This window comes from Python bivittatus, unplaced genomic scaffold (assembly GCF_059951505.1).
Source record: "Python bivittatus isolate LINGU-HERP-01145 unplaced genomic scaffold, Pbiv_v1 ctg000960_np1212, whole genome shotgun sequence".
Taxonomy (NCBI): Eukaryota; Metazoa; Chordata; class Lepidosauria; order Squamata; family Pythonidae; genus Python; species Python bivittatus.
The window spans coordinates 12,534,637-12,557,713 of record NW_028277124.1 but is presented as its reverse complement, the minus strand read 5'-3'; the positions used below and the strand labels follow the sequence as shown (position 1 = coordinate 12,557,713).

At 39.6% G+C, this 23,077-nt stretch overlaps 1 protein-coding gene across 7 annotated transcripts in view; it reads left to right on the top strand.

Annotated features, from left to right (window-relative positions):
• The window catches only part of LDB2 (LIM domain binding 2), a 178,937-nt gene that overhangs the window by 140,823 nt on the left and 15,037 nt on the right, over positions 1-23,077 (top strand). For all 7 annotated transcript variants that reach the window (XM_088131345.1, XM_088131342.1, XM_088131339.1 and 4 more), the window contains exon 5: positions 2,555-2,638. In XM_088131345.1, coding sequence (XP_087987471.1) covers positions 2,555-2,638 — 84 coding nt within the window. The remainder of the gene's footprint in view (positions 1-2,554; positions 2,639-23,077) is intronic.

Here is a 23,077-nt window from a genome sequence, read left to right as displayed (position 1 = left end):
AGGTTGGACTGGAAAACCTTAAAAGTGGCATGGCCTTTGTTTTTGTTCAGGGAGGTATTGGGGGAGACCTTTAGGTTGGTATCTTCCAAATTTCACTTAATAAATTGCTTTTCCAAATAAAATTAGAGGCATACTCAGTGTCATACTTGCACTCATTCAGGTTTACTGAGTGTTAGAAAAAGCCACTTGTTAGCCAAGATTGGCTGCAAGATCCTGCTCTCAGGTTCACCCTCAAGATTTGTTAAATAGTACATTATATACCATGATGTAACTTTAGAGCAGTGTTTCTCAATCTTGGCAACTTTAGGATGGGCGGACTTCAACTCCCAGAATTCCATGGCTGGCTGGGGAATTCTGGGAGTTGAAGTCCACCCATCTTAAAGTTATCAGGGTTGAGAAACACTGCTTTAGAGAGAGGTTAAAATATAATTGAACTTATAACTGCTGTGAAGAATATCAGAAGCTACTTCTTTGTATCTTTTTTCTTTATTTTCTATTTTTCTTTAACTTTTTTTTCTTGCACTTTTTTCTTTCTCTTTGCTTTCTTTCTTTTTCTCTTTTCTTCCTTCCTTATATTAGTTTGTATTAGTTTTTATCTTCTTTTTTAAAAGTTTTAATAAAAATTATTATTAAAATAAAAATTATTTATTAAAATATATAAAATGATCTATATAATTATATATAAAAAGATTTGTTAAATAGTACATAGAAGAGCAAGGACTTTTCAGTGGATAGTTATCTTCAAAATTCTCTTCCATGGAAAATGTGTTGAATCCACTCTTATTTATTTATTAAAAAATTGGCTGTCTTGTCTACTGAGTACAGAACGCAGCATTATAGGCATGGATGTTTCAGTGTTCTCTGGAGTGATTTCTTGCTTTCTCCAAATGGATAATTTGGCCATTCTGGATCAAGGTGGACCATATCTGGAATATCACAAACCCTTTCCTATTCTAGAAAATTTAAATTCTAGAGCCATTCATTGATGCACCTAGCCACGAAAAATAAAAAATTCATGGAATACCAGAATGTCCTGTGCATTATGTTGAATTCTACACACTCCTGTCCTTTTCAGGAAATGAGATTTAGTTTTAAACAGGCCATGAAGAGTGAGTTCTGCTTTTAATTAATAGTGGTCTGTACACATGACTGCTGATGTTCCATTCTTCTCTCTTTGTATATTGGATAGTTTTAGTTTAGTTTTGTTTCAGAGGGATGGAAATTAGTTTTATGTGTTGATTTTTTTTTCATTTGTTTTGTGAACTGCATATATAAAATAGTAATATAAATATTTCAATCAATACAAATCATTAAGTCAAAAGGTACATCAACACTTGCCAGGAATAGTTGAAAGTGCACTAAATTCACTTCTAAGGCCCACAGTGCAATTGAGTTTTATCAGCATCAATCAGAGCAAGATGCATTATTACTGTTTTGCTAACTCCATGATTCCTGCTTCTCTAGGGATTTCTTTTCCAGGGGTACCATTTTGTGTTAGTCACACAAACCAACATGGTTTGTTAGCCATATCAATTAGGGGGATATTTTTGTCATATTTTCCTTAGTAATTTATAAGACTCTAACATATAATACATTTTTCCATTCATTTCCATTACTTTTAACTGTTCTGCATTTTTTAAATTTATCGGTCCCTTCAAATCTAGCAACTGCCTGGACAAGCCCGTACAGTTTTCTTTGCAGCATTTTTCAGAAGTGGGTGGCCCTTGACTTCTTTCTAGGGCTGAGAAAGAGGGACTGGCCCCAAATCACCCAGTGGGCTTCATGCCTAAAGTGGGACTAGAACTCACACTCTTCGGGTTTCTAGACTGATGCCTTTAATCACTAGACTAAACTGGCTCTCTTAATTGTTGTGTTAGGATATTATCTAAGAAACCCAGAAGACAATGGGGGGTGGGGGATCTCAGAAGAGGAATCTGAATTCATTAGCTTGTCAATGACCTAAGCTATGAACTAAGTTTAGATCAAGTTAAAATCTGGCCTTGCATAATTTCCACCCCTTTAACTTTAGGGTTAGGGTTAGGCCTTGGCTCAAAGCAGTATTTTCCTCAGGAAGGTGGACTTCCTGGATCATCTCAGCATCCTTGCTCTTTTTAGAGCTGTGGTAATATATAGTGAGAATATGGCTATTCTAAAGATAAAGCAGCTTAGCTGCAGGGGTGTCTACAAGATTAAAAAAAAACCCTCAAGATGGCAACCATGATTGAAGCCACCATATTGACTATTCTGATGCCTCCTACAGAAGCCCCTGGTATCATTTTTCTTCAGTACAATAATTCTGATGCGTTTGATCAACTGCCACCTGTTTTTAAGTACGGCGTGTCTCTCAGAGAAACGTATTATTTCTGTATGTGTTTGGTTTTTATTCTATTTTTATTGTATTTTATATTGTTTGATTGTATTTTAATATTTATTGTTGTTTTATTGTGAACCACCCAGAGTCACTTTTTGTGAGATGGGCGGTATCTAAATTTGAAAAATAAATAAATAAATAAATTATATATATATATATATATATATATGTTTTTTTGTGCAGGCACAAGACCCTCAGGTTTTGGAGCAGCTGTCGAAAAACATCACTCGTATGGGCCTGACTAATTTCACCCTCAACTACCTCAGGGTAAGCTTTCTGTGATTTGTTCCAAACATTACTCTTGTTCTTTCTTCACCTGAGAACTTTGCATGCCTTGGTCACCCTCATGATTAAGTCACTACCAAAATGTTTAACAAAGCTGGTTTTCTGGAAACCTGGGACCAATCTGTTTTGGTCCTCATTCCACTTGGAGGTTCTTCTCACCAAAGAGATACAACCTGGCTGTTCAGTCAGAATATGGGGCAATTTTCTGAATTCTAGGATAGTGAAAATACTCACTCCCCTTTCAGTTTTGTTGCCTTAGACAATATATCCTTTGCTAACACCATTGCATTTCAGAAGGATAATTACAAAGCTTAAAAAGTTCTGCAGGAAAAGATCTGAATGATAAATATAATACATTTTTGTATTATTTGCATAATACTATATTATACAATTGCATTTACCTCTTGTTTTCTTTCCAAGAGTCAAAGCAGTGCACAACACCTTGTGAAGTAAGTTAGGTTGGGAACTAATAACTGGCCCAAAGGCATTCTGGCAAGTTGTGTGTTTCAATGAGGACTCAAATGTGGATCATCCTGGTCCCAATTCCACACCAAAGTCATGGATAATTAAGCGGTAGTTAAACCTGTCTGCACTTGATCCAGTTTTTGTGTAGGTCCCTGTTGCTGTCTGAGCGCTGGTGCTTAAGCAGTAGGTCCTTTCCTGAACCTGTCAGACTTCTCTTGGCTGAAGTTGTATAGCCAATGACTCAAGGACACAAATCTCTAATTAAGTAAGTCTACTGCAAGAACTAAGAAAGCTGTTCAGAAAGAATTCCAGAATTAGCACTCCCACCACCATATGAGAGAGAAGGCAACTCCTTCCCACTATTTCTGAACTTTTCTATATTCAGGGGCTAAAAATAATAATCAGCAGCATTGATCATTTTGGGTCAATCCAAGGATGATGACTCTTGACGTTGCCTCTCAAGCAATAATAGGTTCAATGCTTAGTGCTTAACCATGGCTAATTCAAACCATTTTAAATACTAGAGTGTGGCTAATATTTTACTTTGGTCTTAAGGCTGAAATCTGGTCTGTAATAACAAGAGCACAAGGCTTGTTGGATGTCATGCTACTTACTTTTGAATATCAGCTAGATTGCTCAGATTATATGAGTGTTATATGTACCATAATAGGACCATTCCAGAACCACTGTTGCTTTAGGGACCCATCTTGAAGTTTTGTAGTGTCTAGTTAATGACATTTTATGGTGATATAATGCCTTTTCTCCTCCTGCTTAATCCTGAAAGAGCATTCAGAGGCCAAAACTGTTCCCTTATGTGGCCTCAGCATGGGCATACTGAAATGTCAATTTGGGATTCATTTGGTTAAGTTTAAAATGCAAATTGTTTGCAGGTGCTGAGTTCAGTGGAACAAACACATTGAGGCCAATTAGCTAAGGCTGAAGGTATGGCAAACAGATTGTAAAATCAGGTGTAGCAAACAAGGCACAATTTTACAGCATGTACCACTTGATGCGCTACTGGTGACAATTTCTATGCGATATCCAAACCCGAGAATACAAATAAGCATCTTTAACACTAACTTTCTCCATGTGAAGACTGAGCTGAGGGTGAAAGCAGCAGAAGCAGAGTGATGGGCAGAGGAGCAGTGGCAAGAAAATGATTGAGTCTGGTTTGTTCTAACTATAGCTTGTTGAAATCCTAGTGACCTTATTCATGAATAATGCTCAGCAATCAATCATTGTGTACAGAAGACTAAACCATGGCTTGCTGGACCCACTCATACATGTGTGTGTGTTTATTTAATTAAAAGAGGCCTTAGAGCAATGTGTGAATCTTGAAAAGGAATAGTTAGTATTTTCTCTCTCTTATTTACCTTTCCTTATAATTTCTCTCCAAAGTATATTGAGTGTTAATAGGAGGGAGAAGGGAAGCACATGAGATGCAGGAACAGCTCTGTCCTGAAATCAGGTGCATCTGGAGGGGGGGGTGTCAAAAAATTCAAGATGGCAGCCACATCTTGTGGTTAAAGCCAGTCCCTTTTTTTACATGCACATTTGGTAGAAATCTATGATAAAACATGTTGTATATAAACTCCCTTGGAAAGATAATCATCTTGAAATATGGCTAAAGGTTACTGAGGGATAGATGAGAATAGATGGCCAGCATAAATGTTCACATTATTGACATAACCGTTACTTACAGTCATTGCAATTTGCATTTTTAAAGAACAGCATTCTCTGCAGCTCTTTAAAAATGCAAATTTGCAGTATTTTTTTGCCATAACTGGCAGACAAAAGAAAGCTTGGGCAAGATGTTTTCACCCCTCATTATCCCTGTATAAGATGTGTCCAATGAAATGATCTTATGCTGTAATCAAAGTTCTGGCTTTTGTTCCCAATGAAGCTATTGGTATCCATTTTCATAGGCATTCTGTGCAAGCCATGATGATGTCATTTGTGTCATGACATCCCCATGCAAATGACAAAAATTACCTGTGTTGCCTCAACTGCACATTTTCTTCATGATGCATTTGATGTTCCTTGTCCCCCTCTAGATACCCTTCTTTTTGACATTTAGTCTTTAAAAGGATGGCACATTTTTAAAGAGATTGTGTCTGCAGTGGACAAATTAGCGTGTCTCCTCATGACAAGTCTAGCTGCCTGAAGATGAAAATCAGTGGCAGGAACTAAAACACACTGTGGTTGATCCACCCCATGTCTTCTGACATAGTTGCTAGTCAGAGAACACAGTCCAGCCTACATTACCCACATAATCAGGTGTGCCCATCCTTGTGTTCCTGAGGTGGAAAACTTTGTTTTGCTCCAACCTTCCAACTAGACATGGAATTCCAGAGAGGTATGCTCTTAGTACACCTGTGGTAAAGGAGTTAACAGTGTCTTCACCATTGATACAGTTAAAGCACTTTAACTCCCATAAATGTGAGTACAGTTTATCAAATGTGTGCTGAAAGAAGACAATGAAGGGAAGATAATGAAAGAGGTCCTGCTCCTGAATAAACCCAGACTTGGACCTGTGTAGGAGAAACTTTTTCCTTTATGAGCTTGTTTGAGTTTATTTAATAACAGAAACTAGAATTCCCATCAATAAAAGCACAAATTACATGTATTTCAATACCAGAGGGTGCAATAGCAAACCTAAAAAACATAGGGATGTAATCCCCTTATATGGGTTTATGCAAATCAAAGTATACATGGAATCCATGAGCTCAGAGGCAATGAGGTAATCAACATGGGACTACAAAGACATCTAGAGACTGTTAAAATGACAGGTACTGTTGAGTGTGTTCTTTCTAGATAAATTGTCCTTGTCCTTACTTCCCATAGCTTTCCTTGCTTCCAAGTATCCCTTCTCCTTGTTATCCACATTCCTTTGCCTTCCAAGCATTTTTATGACTGGATTGGCATTTTTACTGCTTCTCTAAGGGGCTCAGGAAAGGTGACTGGGGAGAGGTGGTGATGGTTATCTGCTTAGCCTAGCTAATGCCATTTTCTCCTTGAGTCCCCCTTTTGGAGTTTCAGAGGGCTTTGTTTCCCTGCATGTTCTTCTCATGGAAGCCTTTGTAATTCAAGTTCTTATTCCCTCTTTTTAAAACCCCAAACTCTTGATTTGAAATACTGTGCTTTGTTTTTCTATAGTGTTTTATCCACATGTAATGTTCAACTGGAGTATCTAAAGACATGCTAAGTAGTGCAAGAATCACTATTAGGGCTCCTTGTAACAACTGGTTTCCCCATGTCCTGAAATCATTTGTGTTCAAGATCTAGGTCCAGTTCCAAGGGTTGGCAATGTTTGTTCTCTGGATGGCATTTTAATGATTGGAAAGTTCTATTCAATCTTTCCACTCTTGTTGCCATAAAAATAGCATGTTTTTATGCTACTCAACAGGGTGTCAGTTTCCCTCTTGCGTAGCAATGAACAAATCTAAAGTCTTAGGGATTTGTAAAATCATTTGAACCAAAGGGGATTTTCAGTGGAGTGATAGCAGCATAAAGATCCAACTTCAGCTGATTTCTCTTCAGATCATATAAATTGTTTACCTTTTCATGAATTCAACTAAAGGGTTATACAAGACTTGTTCAGCCTGTATCACCCCTGGCCCAGGACTAGAGCACAGGCAAAGGTGTGAAACTCAGTGTTATGAGTCTTCAGAATATGTCCCTTTGAAAGGCAAAGTATGATGAACTTGCCAAACTGAGCACATGCCCAGAAGTGAGCTCCCAGACCTAGGCCACACTGGAGTAAGTCATCCAAACCCACAAGTCCTCTTCCATCTCAGGGGCAATGCATTATATGCTTTATTCCTACATCAAAAGAGCCCAGGTGTCCATCTTTGCAAAGTTAAATAATCGACATCTTTGTGGTGTAAATAGCTTATGCCACCTGTAATTTCTTGTCTTCTTTGATGGAAGGTCCCAACAGTGGTGCTTAAAAGTTTGTGAACCCGTTTGAATGTTCAATATTTCTACATAAATATGACCAAACACATGATCTGTTCTCCACACAAGTCCTAAAACTAGATAAAGAGAACCCAGTTAAACAAATGAGTCCAAAGCTTTATGCTTCTTCATTTATTTATTGAGGAAAATGATCCCAAGCTACATATTTGTGTAACTGTCCCATTTCTTTGCAAAATCTGGAAGATTCTGTCCCCAAACACACACTTCACTTTCCTTGCAAGTGATCAATAGGTGTCCAAACAACAATCATTAAACAAGGGCAGGGAGGATAAGTTCTGAAAAGCTGAATTGGTATTAACTGCACAGAGTCCAGACAATTGCAAAATGTAAAGAGTGCTGCTTGTATCTTGAGAACTTTGTTGTCAAAACTTCACCTACATTGTATTGATTACTTTCTTGGCAAGGCATGTGTACAAACTCTGAACTTCACATTGATACCATTTGGATTAAATAAGTAAGGGCGGTTGGCAGCACCTGAAAGTCTCCAACCCAGCATGGACCAGGTGGTTCTTTTCTCTGGGACTCATGGATGATGGAGAATGTAGTCTCCAGAGGTCAGGGAACAGCACACTGTGACAGCAGGCAACTGGAATGCTGCCTTAACCTGAGTAAAAATGGGCTAAACCTGACACATTCAAGGTGGCCCCTAGGGCAACATACCATACTAGACAGACAGACAGTTTGCATTAAGTGGGGATAAACTAGAATTGTTGAATTCCAAGATTATCTTGCCAATCTTCCCTTGGAGTGAATGTAACTGGGGCCACCAGGAAATTATCGGGGTGGTGCTAATGCCCAGAAGTGTCTGAAAATAAAAAAGCAAACTGAAACACTATATCAAGTTTAACTGTAAAGTAAGTGTTCTTAAAAATAAGGAAAGAAGGACGTGCAACATTCCCTCCTCTGTGAACAAGTTTTTGAAAGGACATTTACCCCATTTAGCACACCTAAAATTACAAGCAGGTTCTCCCATAGAGTGACATAAATAAAAAGCAAAATTGTGGAGCAGAACATGGGATGATTTTCTGGCTCTCTCTTTTTGGGGAGCACCTGAATGGAGTGAGGTCCAAGATGCATAAAAGAAAGAACTACACAAATGTCTGCACAGGGAGAATATGGAAATAAAGACAATGAGCTAAACTCTCAGAGACATTTGAGCCTTTAACTAGCAGTACGCTGAAATCAATCACATAGTCAGCCAACAATTCCTTGAATCAGGAGTCCCTTCCAAATATAATTATACTTTTACTTGCTTTTAACTTCTGTGGAAGTTTCAGGGTTATATTTTGAGGTTGATGGGGGAGGTACAACCCCCCCCCCTTCTTCAGCTTTCTTCCCCTCCTAGACAAAAGACTGATCAACTGAAGAGAAAAAGCTTTGCACACAGTGCAAGAAAACAGACCAACCGCCAGCATGCAAACCACCTCTCCCATCTGTCCTTTCCCAATCAAACACAGTTAAAACTTACAAAACTCTCCCTTCATTATTTGTTGGCTGCACTTATACATCCAGGGGGAATCTGTAGGGTGTATTCAAAAAATTCAAGATGGCAGCTGCAACAGTGGGATTAAAGCTCCACCTGCTTTTTTGTGTGCAAGAAATACAACTCACCCCCAGTGGCTTGAGACAGCCAGCATCAAGGAACAATTTTGCTGAGAGGAGACCTTTCTTTCTCTCACTGGCTTGGCATCTTGCAAGAGACCCACATCAAAAAGGAGAGGATCATCCACAAAGAGGAAGAAAATCAGAATGAATTCTCCAGGTGGCCACAAGGAGAATTTTTTTCCAATTTTCTCCCCTTTAGCAAGAGCATAAAAATACAAGCCGGACAGGGAAGGTCAAAGGGATCGAAATAAACTTCCCACAGGAACGCAATAAATTATAGCTAAATTTGCACAATAAATCTCTTCCCGGGAGTCTTCACAGCAATGCAGCCATGGAGAAGGAAAACATGATCAGCTGAGTGGGGACTTAGCAGCAGCCCCAGGGGTCTGAGAAGAGGAGCGTGCAAAAATCTACCCTCTTGAAGGTCTTGGAAACACACGGTGTGTTTATGGGAGGGGGACTTTGTAGAATGCCTGGGCTAGACTCACATCTTGATAATCAGAAGCTGGGATAAATGCATATCCATAAAGAAAAAAGGTAATTCCAGATAATGAGGTTATTAGGATAATTGTGGTAAAGATCACCATGAATTCACTATTTTGTTTTATGAATCTTGAAATGTACCCTATTTGCCATTGACATATTATTAGAGGAAACCAAACCAAGTGGTTAAAATGGTTAATGTTGTTTAATATGCTTTGAAATAAGATTTCAAACTTATAATGCAAACAAATGAGGTCCTTTCTTTCAGGGCACGTTGGCCATCATCCTGATGAAAAATTCTGCTGAGAGCCAGAATAAATCATTTTTATTCTCCAAGCCCAAAGCAGTTAGCTGTGCAGAAGAAAAATCATCGAACTGCAGAAGCAACCGGTTGCCATAGAGAAGTGTTAAGCAAGGGTTGTCTACGGCATCCATTCCATAGACACAATGCAGTGGGGTACCACAGCATGGGTGACTCTTCCAACTTCATTTGGGTCTGTGTTCAGTGTCCAGATAATAGGACACAAACACAGTGCAGTGCAGTGTTCCAGATTTGATTCTAAAAAGGTGCTTTCCCCCTTTTTAAATTGAACACTTGGAAGAAAACATTTAAACAAGTACAAGAGAGAACAGAGGAAAAGAATAAAATAATATAATACAGATCAATTAACCAGGGATTTAACAATGCCATAGAGGTTATAGCTTTCTAAAATATCATTCATTTGTTGTGAATAGTTAATACACACACGTACATATTATACCACATTAAAGGAATAAGACTCATTGTTATTGAGCCTAAAGTGGGTACGTATTGTAATGGGCTGACAGTATTAAGAACCATAATCAACACAATGTAAGTCACCAAATAAAGTTATACATTGTAGTAAGTTCAATCCCTATTATGACAAGAAACTCTTCTGATTTAAGTACCTTGTGAAATTGAAATATAAATTCTTATAGACCCAAATTTGAGGTGTGGTGCCAATCCATGGTTTAGATTATGGCAGTGTTTCTCAACCTTAGCAATTTTAAGATAGGTGGACTTCAACTCCCAGAATTCCCCAGCCAGCACATGCTGGCTGGGGAATCCTGGGAATTGAAGTCCACACATCTTAAAGTTGCCAAGGTTGAGAAACACTGGATTATGGTGTATTAACGGTTTCCAGTTTTGAGCTGAAATCTGTGTCAGATTTGCTTTTAAGCTAGGAAGTCATTCTAGGCATTGAAGTACATTCCCACAGCTTGGTTAGCCATTGTTTCACTGATCAGACAACCTTTCCATTGAGAAGCATTTATCATACTGTATAGAGTTAATTCAGCATACTTTGAGGGGCTATATGGTTTAATGAAGTTCAATAGGAATACCGTGGGTTGAAATTGAAATTCTAAAATTTGTTTTATACTAGTATGAATCATTTTCCAGAATTGTTGAGCTTTACAACAAATATGAAAAAAATGATCCACCTGCTCATCAAATTTCCAGCATATTTTTTAAATGAATTGTCCATTTTAGCAATTAAAACCGGGGTAATATACTAACAATAAAACTTCTCATATGAATTTTCTCTAATGTTCGGAGTAAAATTAATGTTGTTCTTCCATTGAAACTCCCATTGTTTCATTTTTATTACTGTATCCAAATTCTGTATCCATGTAATCATGCAGTTATTGAATTGCTCAGAGTCTGAGTCATACTTCACCAGCAGCCTACAGATATGGCTCAAGAAATCTTCTGAGTTCCAAAAAGGTGCTTTAGGCCATGTGGTGACACTAGCATGGCATCCTTCTGAAGCTAGACCTTTTCCCAGAATTGGGAAGCATGACCTAATAGGAGAACTTTGATGGAAATAACATTTGGCTGACCTTCAGGCTAGGAAGTTGACATTGAAAAACAATAGCAAGGACTTCTCACAACTGCTTGCTTCGGAGATTTAATAGCATCACCTCTTCTTGCAGAAGGCAAGGGAAAATGTGGAAGCATGAAGTCCCTGGATGAAATCTTCATCATCTAGCCTTGAGTTCCAGGCTATCCCAGCATTCCTGTTCAAGGCAGATTTTTGTTTGGGGGGCATTGACTATCAGCAATGTGATTCTCTTAGAATGCTTTGAGTGCTAGTAGGCTAACCATAATGCATGGAGCTAAACAGCTTTGTCTTTTCAACAAACCGTGGCTTAGTGTGTTCCATAAGTATGATAAGAAACAAGCAAAGGGTCTTGTTGCAGTAACCCCCAAATATATTTGTATGTGTCTTTTTGGAGATTTGTGATTAAAGAAGGATATTTAGGTTCTTTAATCATCAACAGATACTATTTTAAGAAAGATAATACATACTTATTTTAAATGGAGAAGCTGAGGAAAGGGTAGATGGAGATAGATGGAAGAAGTAACAGTACAAATTTGGAAAACAACTGTGATTTTTTAAAAGTGGTAGGATGTCATTGATAACAGTTGTAGTTAGAAACATTCCTGCTACTTTTGAGTTCAGAATAGTTGGAAACTATAGCTAAAAAGAGGAAACTGGGAGGAAAATTTACTGAATAGAAGAAAATGCTGTTATAGAAGAAAAGACATTGCTAAGGACTCTGCAGCACTTTGGATCTGAAGGGGGAACAGCGCTGTGGAGCACAAGAGGAGCACCATCTGCCATTCCTTCAACCAAAGGTGAGAAGGCACAGCACTTTGTAGGAATTGCTGACATGCTTGCTTGTTCTCCAAAGCAAATTTATCCAGATTTACTTCAGATCCCAAGCACTTCTCAGTCCTAAGACTAACACAAGCAAAAATGTCTAGCTTCATTTGTGAGGAACAAGACTCTTAGTTTAAGTTACCCTCAGTGGAAGATATGGTGGACATGCAGAGACCGATGTGGATGAACTTTGGAAGAATGTGAAGGTCATGGTTAAAAGAGGACACTTAAAAGTTGATTCAGCAGAAGCTTGCTAAGGAATAAAGAGGGATGGCATTTTTTTTCAAAAAGTGAAAGGAACGGGGGGAGGAATTCTGAGAAAGATTCATTTCTACCTATAAATCTGAAATCCAGGTTTAAGATAATATTGAATTTATGATAGAAGATAGATGGTTAAGAAGGATAACCCTTTAGATATTTTTAGGACAGGGACAGGACCTTAAGCTGTGGAAATATTTATGCTGGAAATTAAAATTTGGGCTGGAATTTTTAGGACTATTTTTATCCATGTGTTTATATACGTGGGAAAACAAGGAAGGTGAGGACAGCATCTCGTTTCCTATTCATTCTGGTGAAGGAACCATTGACAGATTACTCAAAAACACAGACCTCCAATCAACGTGGGATAATAATTAGGGGCATGGGGGTATCAAAAGGGACAGGACTTTAATCATGGAGGCACAGTCAGCACATTTACTTTTTTCCCCCCTCCCCCCATGCTTTGAGGACCAGACCATGGCACTCAAGGAAATCTGTCTCAATATTGAAAATTAGCTAGGTACCACTTGGCACAAAGTGTTGAAAACGTGTACAGTATTGCTCCTCTCTGACTCTTATCTTTTACTTAGATTAAACTGTTTTTTTTATTCCATTTGAAGTTTAATTTTCTTAATGGAATTCAAGTGGACTTCTGTTGAAATCAGCCTGTATTATCTTCTTATCCCAAGACTCCAGTGATGGGCAACCCCAGTCCCCTTTCTGTCACCCTCAAAGCCAACTGGGAAATTGATCACAAATGACCATCCAGCTTCTTGCCATTTGGAGGTAGATGCTGCACCTCACCTGGAGTGTAGACAGTTGAAAAAACAAGATTAAAGTGATTGCTCCTCCATCTCTGCCCCATCCAACTATATGATGTGGTCCCTGTTTTGTTGTGGCCCCCAGGCACTCAGAAATGTTACTTGCAGATATGGGCCACCAGAAAGTTGCATTTCCTGTTGCACCTTTTCCTGCAATTTGCATTTATTCATATTCTTCTGATATTAATAGTGTAAGCTGTTCAGAGACTCCAGAAATCTAAGTTGTAACAATGGCATTAATAAAGAAATTGACACCAAATTCTTTGGTATCTTTAAAAATCCAGTTTCTCCAACCCTTTAACCTGTTTTCCCATTGTGTGGACACACAGATGCACACTTTTTTATTGTCTTTAGTGTATATTTGGGCTGGAAACATCCAGACCGAATGGCAGCAAATAGTTACAGAAATGGTGCCCCAAACATGTACATGAATCTCTGAAAGGTGCATAGAAACTGAGTACATAACAACTGTGATTTCAATTTAGTCATCAATTCTGACTTTTTGGTGATCCCAGAACATTAACATCAGACTTACAGAACCAGCAAGATAAAGTATTTTTCTTGCAAAGAAGAAAAAAATAATCATTTTAAGTATCTAACTAAGAAAACAGCTGATATTTTTAAAAGAGAAATATTGTACAGAGAGGTGGCTTAATTAAAGAACTACAGACTTTTTCTTCTGGAGATCAAACTTCACATAAAATATGTATGACAGATATTAAGTAACTCCTATGTCTTCCCAAGCTAGGCTGGCTCTTGGAGGAAAACGTGCAGCTGATCTCTTCTGCTGCAAATCGTTTAGGAAAAAGAAAACCTCTAGGATTTAACAGGGTTGTCCATGGGTGGTCAAAAAAGTCAAGATGGCAGCCATGACAGTGCAGTTGAAATTCCATTGGGTTTTTATGTGCGTCCACTGTGTGAACACTCACTGTATAAAATTTGGGTTGAGGATTTTTTGCAGCCTTCAGGGGTCACAGAGAAGGAACTAACGCTTTGGATGAGAGCAGGGCAAAGGGCTTGGCCCGATCCCATGCTGAGAGAGGTGACTTGTCTTCCGCCAGAGCCCCGTCTGATTTGCTAGCTGTGTCCCCATCCTTTTCTTCAGGTTTCTGTGCTGAGGTTTGGCTGAGACCAGGGCAATCCATGACGACATCATGCTCCTCATGGTGGGAATATACAAATGATGTACATTGCAGAATCCATGTCATTTGTACAGTGATGTCAGGATGCATGCAACATCATTTCTCTCTCCAACGCCCCTGGACCAAAGAGATCTCTGGAGATCATTGGGTGACCTTGGGATCCTCAGGATTCCTCAGCCCAACATGCCTGGTAGGATTGTTACAGTGGGGATTAAAATAAAGGGGGGAAAGCTCCTCCATCCGAGCTGCCTTGAGTTCCCAGGGGAAAATGGGAATCAGCTTAATGAATACATAAAATAAAATTGCTGAACTGGGAAATGGCTTGAGTCAACCAAATTCAACCCTTTCCAGTTTGTTTTTTATGTCAAACAACTGAAGTGCACCATTGTATTTTATTTGTGATACATATGTAGCATCTCCGAAAGTTTTACAGTGTAGATTTCTTCTGTTTAAGCTCCCACACAGCAAATTGGGACCCTCCGTTTCTTATTATTTCTCACTCTTTTGTCCTGCAGAGCTGGGCTGGTGGGACAGATTTTCTGCTGTGGATTTTCTCCCCCCCCTCCCCCACATACCCTTTAATTTAGACATTAGGATTTGGAGGATGAGTTCATTTGAAATTCAGGATGAGATAATGGTTAGGGGGTTGGGCCTGGGAGACCCCAGATCTAGTCTACCCTTAGCCGTAGAAGGTCACTAGGTGATTTTAGCCCAGTCACTCCTCCTCAGCTCAACCTACCTTACAGGATTGCTCTTGTCTGGATAAGTGATGAGCAATCCCTATGTAAGCCACCTTGAGCTCTCAGAGAACGCACAGGAAATAAATCTAATAAATAATAATAAACAAATACAACAGTTGGGTTATTGTTCTAAGCTTTCTCTTTCTAATTCCTAAAATCAAATTCCTTTTCCAGCGCTGCTGTATTGGTGTGTAGGTGAAATAAAATACCCATTTTGCTTAACGTAAAGCTCCATAAACCTGGTTATATTGTATCTCCCTTACCCTGTTTTGTCCTTGCATGTGATCTTTGCTCCTTATCATCCCTCCTTATCTCTTTCTATTAACAATATTTTACTGATCTGTTTGATTGCTATGGTTTTTTTAGTTGTTGTTTTTTTTATATTCCTCCATTATATCAGGACTGGGGACAAACAGGCTGTAGCTGTGCCCTAGGACAGGAATGCTGTAGCTCCAGGGAGGAGGGCAGGGACTAACCCTTGGCCCTCTCTTGCAGCCAGTTTCTGGGTAGGCAGATGCAGCTATCCTAAAAAGCCATTTGGTAGAAGTCAATAGGCAACTTCTTTTGCTTTGCCAGCCAGAAAGACAAAGTCTCACTCGGGTCATGCTCAAGTCCTTCTGACTACCTGGACATGTTCATGGAGTTTTCTTCATTATAGAAGTGGTTTGCCACTGTCTTCTTTCAGGACATTTTTTTTTTCAGTTCCCAGTCTAGTCTAGAGCCCTCTGATCATTTGCTATCTCCCACCTCAAAGCTAGTCAGTCTTATTTAGCTTCTCTGGATCAGCTATGGTTGGCTTGTCTCAGCTTGCGGGGTAGGCCAGACAGGAAGCATGGCCAGATGAGCTAATTCTACTATATTGTAAAGCTACACTGATAGAATCTTGCAAGTCTGAAAGTGTACGATTCTCCCCCTGCCCATCCCCTTTACAGTTTGAGAAACTAGGGAAGGTCCCTTCTGAGCCTCTTGCCCCGCCCACATCCCTGCTGCGGGCTCAGCTGCCTTTTATCTGACTGTTCCCTTGGCTGCGTCTCTCCTCCCTGTCTCCCAACAGGCATTTAAGACATAGTTATTTTATAAACATTACTGGAAATTCCTGAAATTGCATTTTTCCCCTTTAATCAAGAGATTGCCTTTATTTGTTTGATCTATTATTGATACAGATGGAATCATTGGATGAGAATTCCAAAGGCTGTCTCCTGGGGTGTATTTGTGCAGGTAAATATTTTGGAAATTAAAATAGGGGTCACAAAGCATCTCTTCTTGAACTGAGGCACATGAGGGAGACACACTCACCTAATAGTGGCTTCTGAAATTGGAGTCAGTGAATGCAATCTAGCATAAGTTACATAACTCAAATAGCACTTGGCACTCAGCCTGAATTTGTGCAATATAGCCACTCTTCTTCATCATTTGTGACCACTGATGCAAAAATGGATGAAAAGTTCAAGAGCCTAGATTGAGAAGGAGAGGTAAAACCTGATCAAATATGGGGTGTCCTTTCATGTCATATTTTTTCTCCCCACCATGACTTCACTTTTGTCTTCAGCTTCCATTAGGTTTGTCAACGTCCTCATTCTCTTTTCCAGAAGAAATGCAGTTCCAGTATCCATGGCTGAAAGCATTGCATTACATTTTCTTCCAGTTTAAAACAATTAATTCTTAATTCCTTCAAATACGTTTAATTAAAAGTTCCATCTTCAAGTAATAGTTCTTTATTTTATGTAACTTCAAAATGAGCATTTATTGCAGCATCAGTGCACTTATATGCATCCATCTGGCCACAGCATCCAAAACTAGGGCTTGTAACGAAGATGGGAAGATGGAGAAAGAATGAAAGAACTTCTAAACTTCTGTCTTTTGCAGTTGTGGGAACACACAGATCAATTTAAGGAAGGTGGAAGGGAGATAGTGTTGGAACCCACACCTTCTAGTGGGTTTGCCACAAAAGGAATGTTCACTGGCTACTACATATACTTTTCTTTTCTTTTGGATAACATTCTGTTGTTTTTGGTGTGCATTTTTATCATTATTTTAAAACTCAGGCCTCCAGGGATGTGCACAGGAGGGAACACGAGAGTCAAGTTGGTGACCACAACCACGTGGTTGTGGCAGCTGTCTTGACCTTTTGCTGCCCCCTGCAGACACCCTTCTGTGCAAGAAGAGCAGTATTGAGTCTTGCAATAACATTGAAACAAATCACCAAAGCACCCAAAACTTTGCACAACATGATCAAGAGTTTGGCAGCTTATTAATCATGCTAGTAGACCTTCTGTTCTTCCTCCCAGAGCTGTGACAGCAAGCAACAGTTCTTTGGCTAAAGGCCAAGCCTGCGTTTGCAGGACCACGTTACCAGGCAATGTCGTTCTCGCCCATTTATTAATGCGTCAGATTTCCTCCAATTCAGTCTAAAAATAGAACCAGTTATGTGAAAAACATGACATTTGTGCCTGAGCTACAGGGTAAAATTGGGATTTTTTTTAATATGGACCTAGAAGGAGATTTATTGTACAGAAGGCTTTCATCTTGTAAATGGGAAATATTTTGTCATGATTACTTGTATGGAGTTCCTAATAAGGTTCACAAATTTTAATCAGTGTAACTGATAGATGAATCAAATAAAAGTTAATTGATTAATCAACAAAACTGCATTTTAGCCAGTGAAAAGATATTGGCTAGATTCATACAGCGCTGAATTAGCCGTGAATCAGCTCATTTCCTGTTCACACAATACACTGAGCCATAAATTAACAAAAAGCTGGGTTTGTAGAACGTAATAAGGCTCACAGAAACAAGCCAAGGTTAATACTAACCCAGTTTAACATGTTGCCTAAAGACGTGGCTGGATCTTTACCTGACCTAGTTCAATTGTTTTGATTTAAAAACACATTTGGTATTAGGGGTCCTTCCCCTTTTTGAAAAATGATTTCTCCTGTCCTGATGGTACGGAATGAGAAGGAAAATACTGAAGTTTGTTTTCCTTCTTCTCTTTAGATCTGGCAGCTTTTGCAAGCTATTTTTCATTTGGATGCTGAAAGAGACATGTGAGGTTTTAGGATGTTTTCCTGCTTAAAATGATATTGTCTTTCATTTAAGAGTGCTTCTTCATTAAGAATAGTTTAAACAATAGATGGTGCCCTCAGTGACCTGCCACGTCACTGTGGCTTGAACTAGATGCTGATGGAGGCCCGTGCCTTGCCTGTCTGCAGAAATGCCTACAAAGCTACTTTTGCATCCTCTCTCCTGCAGCCTCTTTATTTGTGTTAAATGGCACAACTGCCCACAAGTTTGGCACCCCCAATTTGCCGGTCACCCTTACCAGGGGAATAACCTTTCGATCCACCTAGCTGAGTAAAATGCCCTGTGCAAGCAATGCCACTCAAAACCCAGGAAACCGACCACGCAGCTTTGGTCAAGAGTGGTGCAGTTTTGGCCGGACACAACCCTGATTAGTGGGAGAAAGGTGTAATTTTACTCCATCATCTCAAGAAAGGCAAAGAAAGCAAGCCTTAAAGTAAAGGAAGATAATATCAGATTAACCTCCTGGGTTTTATCTAAGGAGACCACGGAATTGGAAGGAACTCATCTCCTGTCATCAGCTCCTTGAAGGAAATGCAATAGCAGTTATTAGAGCACATAAAAGCAGTTTAATAGAACATAAAAAGTTTTAATTTGCCTTCCAAACTGGCTATGGTAAAGATCTAGAACTGGGAAATTGGAAATCACAGTCAAGGAGGCGCTAATTTGAGTAGCTGTTGATGGTGGGACTTGTTACAGTACAGGGGTGTCTGCAGAGCATGGTTAAAAGAGTCATTGTGGCAGCTGCATTTGAACCTTTTTACGTGCCATGTGCACCATCAGGGCCACTATCTTGACTTTTTGGACCATACCTTGTGGGCACCCCATTAGAATACAAGTGGGATTGGGGCATCCAAACCAGAAAAAGGGGTTAAGCCATAACAGAGGAGGAGGAGGACCATCAAGGACAAAGTCAGTTCTTTGAATTGAGCCACCAGAGGCTTGACAAAATAGGCATCATAAGCTTTCATTGAAGAGCACTTTTTAAAGTCCTTCATTTGGATAAACAAATGATAAAAATAGAGGGGTTTGGTCATCTGTGAATTACACCATCTATTGTGAGACTTCAGGAATTTGTGTTCAGATTGCCCAGTGTCTATTCCAAGAATAGTCCTTCTCACAACCAGCACCATGTTGTGGTTAAAGGGTGGGCAATGCAGTGGGAAGGCCCAGATCCTGCTAGCCCTGGTGCTCACAACTAATTTTGGCCCAGTTTTTCTTTCTCAGACCAACCAGCCTCCTTTGGCAGTTGTTACAGGAAGAAACTAGGGAAGATCTTCCTATATCTTCATCTTGAGCTCTCAGAAAATAAAATGAGGACACAATCAGATCAGGATCAGATCAATGAGGATTATGTGAATCCTCCAAGTATACACACATGCAACTAAATTCTGAGGAGGTCTTTCTCTGTGTTTTCAGAAATAGAGCTCCAGGTTTAACAGCATGCCAGGGCAGTGTCAACCACCTTATGTAGTTTGGGGGTGGTATTTGATACAAACAATTGTGTGTATGGTGTCTCAGATGTTGGAAGAACATACATTTAAATTCACCAGAGCTCAGGGTGTCCGAATGTTTCCTTGTGTGAGTAACTGATTGATTGATGCCCATTGGTTGTTTGGAGTTGGTGAAGATATGCAGCTTTCTAAAGTCATCCTCCGAACACACACACACAACCCAGGGGAAGCTGCCAGGGACACCCAACAACAATGACAGTGGAAGGTTTTCCAGAGCTAGAATGGAAAGCAGGAAAGTGATTGAGATCTCACTGTTGCATAAATAGGAAAAGCTGGTACTTTCCATATCAGGGGCATCAGGTATTCGGATTTGAGTCAGTATTGCTGAATAGGGATTGTTTGCCTTTTGGAGAAATTAAAAGGAAGGAAATCTCACACAGCAGCATCACACACGTTGGGGACAGGAAACAACACTTAAGGAAATCCACCTTTCCCGTGCTGTTTCCTACAGATACTGCTTGCATAGCTGTTTCTGGTAGGTTATGAATCAGTGATGCTGAGTGGCATTTTTTTCAAGCTAGAAAACTAGGGGAAAAAAGATTTTAATCTGAATCTGGTCTCAAGATCTTCTCTTTTGAGACCGTTACTTCACTTCAGTTTTACCCAAGGAGTTCACTAAACATGTAGAAAGTAAAGGAATTTGAGAAAGGTTACATGAATTTGATTCTCCAAGGATGCTTCCCCATAAGTAAAGAAATAAGTGAAGCCTGTGGACTGTGTTGCTACCAAGATTGGCAAATCAAAGAGGCTAAATCTATGGAAGAAAACTTCTTTTGTGTGCACATGGGTGCTGGTCCATAGGAAGAGAAAAAAAATCAAGCAGAAGAGACTGCAACTGTTTAGGATGAGGGTCCTGGAATGGGGATGCTGCAGAACTTCCTGACCACTTTTGAACCATGTGCAGGCTTTCCAGAAATAAGAGTCCACAAGAAATTAATCCCTTGGATCACACATCATGCCATCTATTTATTCACCCCTTATTCATCCCACCTTTCTACATACGGCACCCAAGACAGTTACGGGCACCTGTGTACCATTAATATCTGTACAAATGCTTATGTTTGGAATACTCTTTATGCAGCAGAATCCATAAGTCCTAATTAACTGTCCCTGTTAATAATACAATCCATATTTTAGAATATGGTATATTAGAGTTTATATTTGTGTGTGCTCATGTGTGTCTTTGACTTGCATATCTTACTTTTCCAACTTGCATAACCTGTCCAAAACTACTTAAAGTATGGAAAACAATCGTCCACAATATTTATTAAAATGGCATATAAGAAGCAGTACCACTTAATATGTGAGGGATTTTTAAAAGGCTCTGTTTTTTAGCAATTAGGCTATTACCTGTATTAACATTTAAAGCGCAGTTTGATTGGTAGATGTGAGGTTGCCAGTAAAAGAATTTACTGGATGGGAAATTGTTTTGCTCCAATAGAAGAGAATATATGTAGCTCAGGGTTGAACTCCACAGTCCTTAGTGCTCTCTGAGCTTGGCTATTTCCTTGCAGACATTTCATTACTGTCAGGCCTAGCCCAAGGAACTCCAAGAGACAATGCCAATTCAGTCCAGCTGTGTTTATTAGCTACAACCTCTAGCAAGAATCTTCCCAGACTACAACCCCAGTTCCCAAAGTCATCCAGCCACAACAGTGTGAATTACTCAGGGAGGCACCAGTCTCATCCTCTTGTTCCTCCCACGCTGTTCTGGCAAGCTAAGAAAATGTTTATCTCCCTGAGCCTGGCCTTCATAATTCCATTCCATCACAATTACCCAACTAGGTAACATCATCAGTGCTGGTGAGTGTGGGGTTTGCTCCCTGTTTATATACAGTAGCTCGCCCTGCCAGTGTTGATAGGGATGTGTTTTTCTCCTTGGTAGTTCCTTGATTAAGGTATTGTTTTCTGCTTGATTGTTTGCCTGGTGTTAATCACCACTTATCTAGGTGTTGATTGCTGGAGAGGGTGTGTTCTGGTCTTTTTGTTTCTTTTATTGTCTCTTTTGAATGGTGTGTAAATGTAGTTTATCTCTATCTGTCTATTGATGGCTGGTTTATCTGAATGCCAAACTTCCAGGAATTCCCTAGCATTTTTGGATTTAGCTTGGTCTAGGATGCTCACAGAATCCCAATTGAAACTACTGTATGGTTAAGTCTATCCATGTGTTGTAAGATTAAGGTGTTTTCATTGTGTATTCTGACTGCTACTTGGTGTTCATGGTTGTGCTCTGCAAGCCTTCTGCCTGTCTGTCCTACATAGTGTCTGTTACAGTCCCTACACTGTGTGTTGTAGATGACTCCTGTTGTTTTGTTCTGTGTTTTTACTTTTTTCCAGGGCTACTGGGTCTTTTGGTTTACTTAAGATGTTTTGGAGAGCTTTAGTTGGTTTGCGTGCTACAGTGATGCCATGTGGTTGTAATATGTCCGTTGGTTGTTTCTGAAATGTACGTTATCCTTTTCATAGCTTATGTTGGTTGTGCTGTACAGTAGTGGGTTGAGGAGTCATCTACAACATACAGTGTAAACAATGCAAACAGGAGTCATCTACAATATACAGTGTAAGGGGAAACTACTGTAGATAAATCTCACACTCACTAGCACTGATGATGTTACTTAATCAGGTAATGAAATGTCTGCAAGCAAACAACCAAGCTCAGAGAGCACCAAGGACTCCACAATTGTTTTACTTCTTAGCAAGTCATGTTATTAGTATTCAGACTGAAGCATCTTCTGTTTTAGTTTCCCAGGCCAATTTCAGTATTTCATATCACTAATGGCATCTTCTAACTTCCTGTGACTTTGCTCCCACTAACTTCTGATTGCTGGGGAATTGATCTTGGTGGACAGGGGGAGAAAGGTGCCAGGAGCTGGACAACAGAGATCATAGATATTTGCAAATCTGCAGGATTTCAGAGGGAAAAAAATGACTTTCCTGTGGTTTAACACATCACAGACACCATCTTGAGATAAAACAGGTCCAGAACTGATTCCAAACTGGCACAAAGACTCTTATGGAAATGCCCCCTTTTTCTAAATTGTGTGGAGCCTTTTTTTCTATTCCATTACAAGTACTTCTTGGGGTGCCTGACATGTGCATTGGGGAGTGTCAGATCCAAAGTGGGTGGAGCTCCTGGCATTCTCTTTCTGACACCCAGTGCTAAACTCTTTGTGGGTAACCACATGGCATCCCCAGTTTAAGCAAACTGTGACTCTCCAGCCATGCCAACAAGAGCTGGCACCTCAAATTCAGCAACAGAGTGGAGGGCACAGATTATCTACCATTGCTGTATAATGTAGCTGGCATCTCTGTAAGAACTTAGAAGATAAGAATCCTGGGTTCTAGAAGGATCACCACATTCCTTGCCACTGAAGCCATGAGCAATTAATTGAGATTCAGCGGAGAGCCAAATAAAGTTGCTCTGAGGATCAGATCTACACCTGGTTTAAGCAACAGATACACGTTTGCTATTCATTATGCTTTTTCTTAAGGATTAAAATAGTTGCATTTTGGATTTTCAATCCTATAGCTTTAGGTTTTTAGAGGATTTTTTTTCCTCCCAGAAATCTTCAAAACACACTATATTCCTTGCTTAGAATGCAAAGACCAACTATAATGAATTAATTAAACTGAATGCAATTTCCATGTGT